At 39.8% G+C, this 9,142-nt stretch overlaps 1 protein-coding gene across 1 annotated transcript; it reads right to left on the bottom strand.

Moving 5' to 3' along the window:
- Positions 1 to 803: 803 nt before the first annotated feature.
- Positions 804 to 8,234, bottom strand: rbbp9 (retinoblastoma binding protein 9). The gene is made up of 5 exons (XM_028820744.2): positions 8,067 to 8,234; positions 4,905 to 4,947; positions 4,715 to 4,820; positions 3,387 to 3,472; positions 804 to 1,037 (listed from the first exon to the last, which is right to left on the bottom strand). Exons 1-5 carry the CDS (start codon positions 8,181 to 8,183, stop codon positions 811 to 813), a joined length of 579 nt encoding a protein of 192 aa, XP_028676577.1. The 5' UTR covers positions 8,184 to 8,234; the 3' UTR covers positions 804 to 810.
- Between the last annotated feature and the right edge of the window lie 908 nt (positions 8,235 to 9,142).

Below are 9,142 nucleotides of genomic sequence, written 5' to 3' on the forward strand. Positions count from 1 at the left end.
AGGAAACAGCTTTTAGAAGCTGAAGGAAGAAAATGTTTAGATTTTGTAAACTGTGTTAATGATGTGTAGAGATTTTAAGTAAAAAGCATATTATTTTTCAGGGACTTGTGAGTCTGATAAATAAAACTAGTCTAGATTCTAGTCCAAATTGCCACAAGAAGGATACGATGTGTTGCAGCTGAGGCAGCAGCTGTAAGTCTAATATAAGTAGGTGCTTGAAGTTGGATTTACAGGTATGTGGACATAAATTCATTTGGTTGTCAGAGTGTTAAAAAGTAGTATGCAAGGTTGGTAACATTCCAGTCACCTTCCTGGTTAGAGCCACTGGTGAAGTGATCAGGAAAAAGCACATCTCAATATGACTACACTTCGAGGAAGGCTTGTTTCCCTTCCCTAATCGTGGAACTGTAGCGAGACAAGAACAGCAGAATTGCAGCCTCACCTTATTACTGGACATCCAACCCTAATGCTTCTATTTTAATAACCTGCTAGAGAAGCTAACCAGTCATACTGCTGCATGTTTCATTGTGATCCATTATCCATAGGTGAAGCCCTCAATGTGTGACATAAATCAAGCTTGCTTGAGGTTTTCACATCACTGTGCATTCCATACTATTTTCTAAACCTGCTTAATCCTAAACTTGGGGCTGGAGGCTATCCCAGCAGGCACTAGGCAGAAATAATCCCCTGCACAGGGTGCCACCAGCCCATTGCAGATTGAAAACACTTCAGTTTTTATTGCTTGATTCTAAATGAAAAGTAACTTATGTTTTCCAAATTTCATTAACACAATACAGTGGAGATTTTGGTTTAGGATGAATGGTTTATAATTTTACAAACTACATTAATCAGTTCACGAAATTCAGTGTTCTGGAAATGGCCCTTGTCTGTATATTTGTGTAATTCTGCACCCAGCATGTCGGCTACTTCTTGTTGTTCAGTCCATGGAAGAAAAGGGTCATCTGTTGAACCAAACTGAACAATATGCCTGCAGTTTTCCTTCATCTTTTCCCATTGCCAAGGACGATTAAAGTAGCCTGAAAGAACAGGAAGGGAAAAAGAAAAATTTATGTCACAAAAAAAATATATATATATCAAAACATGGTGCAGTCAGGGGGATTTTGGAACAAAATCGCAATTACTTGGGTAAAAGAAAGCCATGGAAATAAGTGTTAAAGTGACCATGATGCATCTGTTTAGTGTACAAGTACTTTTGTGTCCCGTAACTAACTTGTAGTATTAGGAGTATTCAGAATTGTTTTCATAATATGTCCTTACACCTCTAATTTGTTATAATAATGCTTGGTATTTGAACTATTTAGATGCTGTAGATAAGTGTCATTTTGCTTAATATGCTTTAGGTTCAGGTAGGCGTATAAAAAATATTTGGATTAAAAAAAACTAGCCCGTATGGGCTCTGCTTTAATTGATTCCAATAATTCCTCAAGTGAAATTTTAGTTTTGTGCCTAACCTTGTCACCTCTGCCCTCAATGAAAAAGGTGCTTTTTTCATTAATTTCTGTTGAATTTTAATCATGTTTTGAAAGACATGGCTTTCACAAGTAAGCAGGTAATCCATAAGGAAGCTTTCATTTATACTGTACATGTACAGTGCCTTGCAAAAATGTTCAATCCCCTTGAAAGTCACCACCATACGAAAGAAACATAATGTTATTGACAACCTCAACATTCTAACAGTTTATTTTTTAAGCCAAAGTAAACAATATGTCTAAAGTATGTTTGTAGGGGAGACAAAAAATATATTTACTCATACAGGTGACATTTTTCAAAGCGCCACACATCATTATTTAGAAGGGATAGCAAGTTTGTCCTTTACACATTAACTGGGTGGTGTTGAAACATGTTGCTTGGACACAAAGTTTTGAGGGAAATCCTTCTGTATGTGGCAGCTGGGTGGTGTGATACACCTTCAACTTCCTGATGATGGATCCAACAGTGCTCACTGGGCCGTCCAAGCACTTTGAATTTTTTGTAGCCTTTCCCTGGCCTACGTATATTTGTATCATTTTTGTCTCTAATTTCTGTGGTCTGCTCTTTAGTCTTCATTTTTGCAATGGGTTCACAGCCTAACTAAGGTGCCCTCCACAGCGTGCTTTTTATATTCATAAAATATGACTTTTAGTTGCTCACTGGTAGAAACTCATTATTCCATTTGGTCCAAATGAGAGGCAAATATGTCTTGTTTTGGAAACACTTTGGCACTTGAAGCACTGGAGCTTAAAATATACTTGAGAAATTATTTACCTTGGCTTTAAAACTAAACCGTTAGATTATTCAGGTTGTCAATAAAAATACTTACTGGAGGAATATGTATACGTGTCTTTTGAAACCCAGAGAAGACTCATCATGTTTAAGTGGATTGAATATGTACTCCTGCATGGCATACACACACACACACACATTTGCAATTAAACATCATGATGGATGAAGCTCTATGTTAAACGTTTATCAAATTTTTAAAAAAAATTGTGGATTAGCAATAATGTTTACACTGATTTTTAAAGTTTTGGGAAAACTAATTTGTTTTGACAATGCTACACTTTGTTCTGTACTTTTGAAAACTTACCACCTACCAGAAGTAGGAAAAAAAAGGTAAATACCTATATAGATATTCTGAGTGGACATCAGGATATAAACACTAAAAGATTTTCAATATCTGTTAGAAAGGATTATTCCAGAACATGACCATAGTAGTATTAAATAATAAAATTTCAAACCACAACGACTCAAATTCAGCAGGACTTAGGTTGACAGTGTACCCTTTTTTTCTCGCATATTAACGTTTATGCTAAATTGTTGTCTGCTCAACAATTACGATCAGGATGAGAGCTGCTGATTTGAAAGCTCTGTAAACAGGGATCATAAAAAAGCAAAGGAAACTGACCAATGGCAGACTTTTATTGTTAGTATGCATATTCGGGGCAGGAAAAATGTCATTAAGGAAATCGTCAAAATATCTGCAAAACACATTATGCTAATTCATGCTATGAAAGTTGCAACATTTTGCTGACATTATACTTCATCAGGGGTTGTAGTGATACCAGGAAGAAGACAATAAATAATGTTTGTTGGTGGTTATAATAGATTGGTAATGTGTACCGAATATTTGTAAAAACTGCATGCTGAAAAAATAACTACTGAACAGCATTTGTGTTCTATTCCACGAGACCAATTAACCTGCTATATCTGGCTTGCTAAAAATATTGTAAAGAGAAATGGATTTTTAGTTGCTTAACAGACAAAGACATTACCTAAAAACAATTCAGGGCTTTTGACTTTTATTGAAATAAACTGCAACCAAACTCCTAACTAAACAAGTTGAATACTCAAACGTGTCATTAAATATACAGAATTTAATTACCCACCACTTTCCCTCTCATTTTCATCACCAAGGTCCGATGTGTAGGCCGACACCAGAATGATAGCATGCACCTTGTGTGACTCTACATACCTGCAAGAGAACAATTAAAGACTAAATTAAGGCCAGTCATTAAGAAAATAGAAAAATAAAAAAATATTTATGGTGGACTGACACCAGTAATGGCACCTGCCTGAAAGCCTGATACTCCCACCCTTTATGAAATGTGCATAATTCAGTTCAGGGTCATGGATTGGTGTAGACATATTTACTAACTTTTTTATTTGTCCATTTTGAAATCACACCATACAACATTGGATGGTCAGCTGGGACCTATTCCAACATTTTAGATGCAAGGTGCAATCTGTCCCTTAATGTGATGCCAGTCCATTGCGAGGCACACTCATGCTGGGCCAATTTAGAGAAATAAATGATTGTAACATGCACCTGTTTAAGATGTTCTCTGGAGACCCTTAATCCACACATACAAGGAAGACATGCAAATTCTACACAAATAATAACCAGACTGGGATTCAAACTGGTATTACTGGAGCTGTGCGGCAGTAGCCATATCCCACTTATATTTCAATATATTGTATGTAATGTAACACTAGAGGGCACTGTCGCTCCTTTAACCCAACAGACAGATATTGACAACATGAGTTAAAAGCACCAAGCACATGTTTTATTCCTTTTCTTTACAGTGCTCTCCACCACCACAGCCACAAGTAATAAACAATTACACAGCATGTATACTATTCTTTTCCTTTCTCTTTCTCCTCCACACCTCCCAGCAAGCTTTATCCACCTCCACCTGACTCTGGCTTGCCTGCTGGGTTTTCAGCAGTCCTTTAAATAGTGTCCAACCCAGAAGTACTTCCATCCTTCCGATAACGTAACCTGTCGGCACTTCCGGGTCAGATAGAGAACATAAGTTTTTCTTCACCCCATAAGTACTTGGGGCTTCCGGTCCCGTGACCTTCTAGTACTTCCGGGCTATGTAGAAAATAAGAGTTCCAAGGTCTTCTCATAGCATCCCCTGGCGGCACACACGGTACCCAGCAGGGCTGCGATGCCGGACTCCAAGTCCCAGGATGCCCTGTGGGAATCTAGGGCACTGCTACACTCCAGGGGAGCTGCCATCTAGCATTTTATGGGAGGCAGTGTCCTAAAGTAACTGCCTTCCCCCATCCTTCCAATCTTTGGGCATCCCAGACGGGTTGAGTTGCCAGCCATCCATCACAATAAGTACATCTTGAATTGCAGTAATGGAGATTGGGTTATAAAAAACTGTGATCATTCCGGCTTACTGAAGTTACTGCATAAATGCCTTACCTCATGGCAGCTGCGGCACCAGAACTATGCCCAATGATAATTGTCTTTTCATCACATTTTAGGTTGTTCTCCATAAATGGAAGCCACACATTCTCTCGAGCAGTCACTGAAAACGAAAGTGTCAGTTAAAGCTAACCCAGTAACAGGTCAACAGATAGAAAGAATAGCAGGAATTAATATTCTTACTTACGAGGATCTGGCATGTTCTCGAGTAAACACTCCAAGCCCTTCATCTATTAAAAAAGGAAGCACTGGTAAGAACATATTGTGTGCAGTTTCTAGCACTTACAAGTGTATTTTTACCAATTGATCCCAATGGATTCTGGCTACAGACAACCTGAAAATCACATTATTATTGCAATCTATTTATACTGCATATACAACACAATCAAAGGGTCTGTAACAATATGCAACATAATTCACAGCAATGTGAAATATTCTTGCATCACCCCGTCCCAAAGATATCATGTCCTAGTGAGCTGAACGACTTCCGGCCTGTCACTCTGACGTCACATGTGATGAAGACCATGGAGCGGCTGCTGCTTCACCACCTGAGGCCACAGGTACACCATGCCCTCGACCCTCTGCAGTTCGCACACGAGGAGAAGGTGGGAGCGGAGGATGCCATCATCTACATGCTACACCGATCCCTCTCCCACTTGGACAGAGGCAGTGGTGCTGTAAGAATTATGTTTCCGGACTTCTCTAGCACCTTCAGCACCATCCAACCTCTGCTCCTTAGGGACAAGCTGACAGAGATGGGAGTAGATTCATACCTGGTGGCATGGATCGTGGACTATCTTACAGACAGACCTCAGTATGTGCGTCTCGGGAACTGCAGGTCTGACATTGTGGTCAGCAACACAGGAGCGTTGCAGGGGACTGTACTTTCTCCGGTCCTGTTCAGCCTATATACATCAGACTTCCAATACAACTCGGAGTCCTGCCACGTGCAAAAGTTCGATGATGACACTGCTATTGTGGGCTGCATCAGGAATGAGCAGGAAGAGGAGTATAGGAAACTAATCAAGGACTTTGTTAAATGGTGCGACTCAAACCACCTACACCTGAACACCAGCAAAACCAAGGAGATGGTGGTGGATTTTAGGAGGACCAGGCCCCTCATGGACCCCGTGATCATCAGAGGTGACTGTGTGCATAGGGTGCAAACCTATAAATACCTGGGAGTGCAGCTGGATGATAAATTGGACTGGACTGCCAATACAGATGCGCTGTGTAAGAAAGGACAGAGCCGGTTATACTTCCTTAGAAGGCTGGCGTCCTTCAACATCTGCAATAAGATGCTGCAGATGTTCTCTCAGACAGTTGTGGCGAGCACCCTCTTCTACGCAGTGGTGTGCTGGGGAAGCAGCATAAAGAAAAGAGACACCTCACGCCTGGACAAACTGGTGAGGAAGGCAGGCTCTATTGTAGGCACGGAGCTGGACAGTTTGACATCTGTGGCAGAGCGACGGGCGCTGAGCAGGCTCCTGTCAATCATGGAGAATCCACTGCATCCACTAAACAGTATCATCTCCAGACAGAGGAGCAGCTTCAGCGACAGACTGCTGTCAATGTCCTGCTCCACTGACAGACTGAGGAGATCGTTCCTCCCCCACACTATGCGACTCTTCAATTCCACCCAGGGGGGTAAACGTTAAAATTATACAAAGTTATTGTCTGTCTGTATATCTGCACTGTTATCACTCTTTAATTTAATATTGTTCTTTATCAGTATGCTGCTGCTGGAGTATGTGAATTTCCACTTGGGATTAATAAAGTATCTATCTATCTATTTCCAAACTAAAAAGAGTAGAAGGTAAGAGACATAACATTTCAGATGTGCAGCCTTCATCACACACCTCATTACAGCTGTACAACCAAAACTTTGCATCTCATAACTTCTTTCCTTTTCAGCGTGGAAATAATCTTTTACCTTCTTCCCCTTTGCAGATGCATGCTAATGCTGCCCTTGTACTAACTCCATAATATGCACATTGCTGAAAGAGTGCAAATGATTACAAATGTAGCTATACTTCCATTCCTCCATTTCCTCAAAAGTGTAAAACCAATTCTGACTAAGAGTACCGTTCCATTCTGTCATCACTGATTCCATACCAATTCAGAATTATCAAACCAAGCGAATACAATCAGGTGTGTGGCGCTGTACGGCATGAGTGCTAACAACTACACCCTGAACTTAGCTCTAAATTGCACAATGCACAGCAACATCTCTTGCAAAAGCAAAGGGATTTTTCTGACAATCATTGGTGTTGATTTTGCATGTCTCCTTACATCATCACAGATTTTCACTAATACATCAAGAACTGGACCCTGCAAATGGTTTTTGACTAGAGTACTCTAGTCAAGTGAGATTGTTTGTAAAAAAAAGTAAAATGCGAAAATGAATGGATACAAATGTGGCTTGAAATTGAAGTTTCAAGTTATATTTATCTAAAAATGCCAGGTGGCACTTTACGTGACAGTACATATTGTACGGTGTTACAAACTGAGCAAGAAAGAACCAACCCCAGCTCATCACTCACTGCATCCTCACGCACTCAGGGTCAATTTAGACTCGCAAACTGAATAAACGTGAACGACTTTGGTGTGTGTGAAGAAATATTGCAACGTTCTGTATGCACTCCAGGGCCGGATTTTCCTATAGGCTAACTAGGCTTCAGCCTAGGGCCTCAAGATCAAGAGGGGCCTATATTCAAATTGTTAGCAAAATTAAAATTACACTATTCTAAAAACAGTGAACACTAAAACACTGAACCGAAAATAAGAAGAAATTCTACGCATATGACTAATAAACAAACATAAAAATGTATTGGTTAAGATCAACGTGTATTACGTATTTTATTATCTCTCATGTAATTTACAAACTTAAAAATGGAAGGTGAAAGGGCCTCATAAGTGGAATAGCCTAGGGCCTCTTTTCATATAAATCCGGCCCTGATGCACTCGTTGTATAAATCTCAGTAATGGAGCTAACATCACTTGGGGACGCATACGCACAAAATGAAAAGCTACAGACTAACTTATATTGCAAAAACAAGCAAAACACCGTGACAGGATTCCTGATGACTGTCAAGGGCACGGCCACCTCTGTTAAGCTTTCAGAAATTGTTATGTGTCTCGCTGTTAAAGCCGCCAACAAACAAATTAGTAAAGAAAACATGGACAGAACACAAAATAATCAATTAACTTAAAACTTCACTAAACTGGGCCGGCCAGCTACATTTATATCTCTCTGCGTTTGCAGCGCCGAAGCTGCAGAGACTCGAGCCAGACAGTAATGTGTAACGCGTCCATCAATGGATGTGTGCATTTAAGTTATCTCCTTTACCTTATTGAGTTTCTTTTTAGTCCAGCCATACCAATTGCAGTATTCAACATTTCCCGCTCCGTTTCCTGGGATAATCACGACTTTATTTGCAGTATTAACGCTGTCGCCGAGACTCATGTTGCTTATGGACTTCACATGCGACAGCCGCTGGCGCAAGGAATAATGGGAAATGTAGTTCGCAGTGCTTCCGGTTAGTTTGAGAAGCGTTCTTAAAAGTGTTGCTTATAATACTGTACCTCGATGTCATACAAGGAGAGTTTTCAAAGATTATTATAACCACAAAGAAATCAAGGTATCCTCCAAAAACCTAGATTACATTCTCCCGTCCATGTATTGGCGAATCTCTTTAATCCAAATATAAATTCTTGGTGGAAGCATTATTTTCCAAAACAAGTAAAATGTGTATAGTTCAGGTGCGTTCGGAAACTTAATTGTTTTGAAAGTTGGAGGGTGTTTAATTTATCTAGCCATTTTATGAAAGAGTTAGATGTCACAAATTATTATTATTATTTTTGTAACAGCGACATTTAAAAGTAACTGATGATATAGTTCAACTGCGGTGGGTTTTGTTTCGTGCCTTGCGCCCTGTGCTGTTTGGGATTGGCTCCAGCAGACCCCCGTGACCCTGTAGTTAGGATATAATGGGGTGGATAATGTATGGATATAATTTAATTACATATAAGCATAGTAAATAAAGTTGATTTTGATACCATTTTCTAATATCATTTACTTAAAAACGGGGCCTAATACGTTTGTGGTGGCTCTAATAGCTTCTATAGACAACGGATTCCATTTCAAAATTGCATCGATACTAGCAGTAAGTTCTGGGTATGCGCCCAGAATCCCGTGAAGGCAATGGACCTTTTCAGCAAGACAATCCAAGATTCGAAACGTATTACATTTTTTTAAGGGAGTGCAGAGAGTGCCTATCTCTTCAGCAAGGCAAAAAGCAATTGTGGATAACGTGCCTGTTCAGTATTTAAAAGTGTGAGACGATTACTGTATTTTACTGTTGCGCCTAGTAAAGGTGGTGGATAAACTGTCAAATGGAAACAACCAAATGTCTTCTCTTTATG

The sequence above is a fragment of the Erpetoichthys calabaricus genome, chromosome 15 (genome assembly GCF_900747795.2).
Source record: "Erpetoichthys calabaricus chromosome 15, fErpCal1.3, whole genome shotgun sequence".
Taxonomy (NCBI): domain Eukaryota; kingdom Metazoa; phylum Chordata; class Cladistia; order Polypteriformes; family Polypteridae; genus Erpetoichthys; species Erpetoichthys calabaricus.

Coding starts and splice junctions, on each gene's coding strand:
- rbbp9 (XM_028820744.2), bottom strand. CDS start 8,183: ATGAGTCTCGGCGACAGCGTTAATACTGCAAATAAAGTCGTGATTATC. Junction 4,948..8,066: donor CTAAAAAGAAACTCAATAAG/GTAAAGGAGATA, acceptor CTTTTTTAATAG/ATGAAGGGCTTGGAGTGTTT. Junction 1,038..3,386: donor TGAAAATGAGAGGGAAAGTG/GTGGGTAATTAA, acceptor CTGTTCTTTCAG/GCTACTTTAATCGTCCTTGG.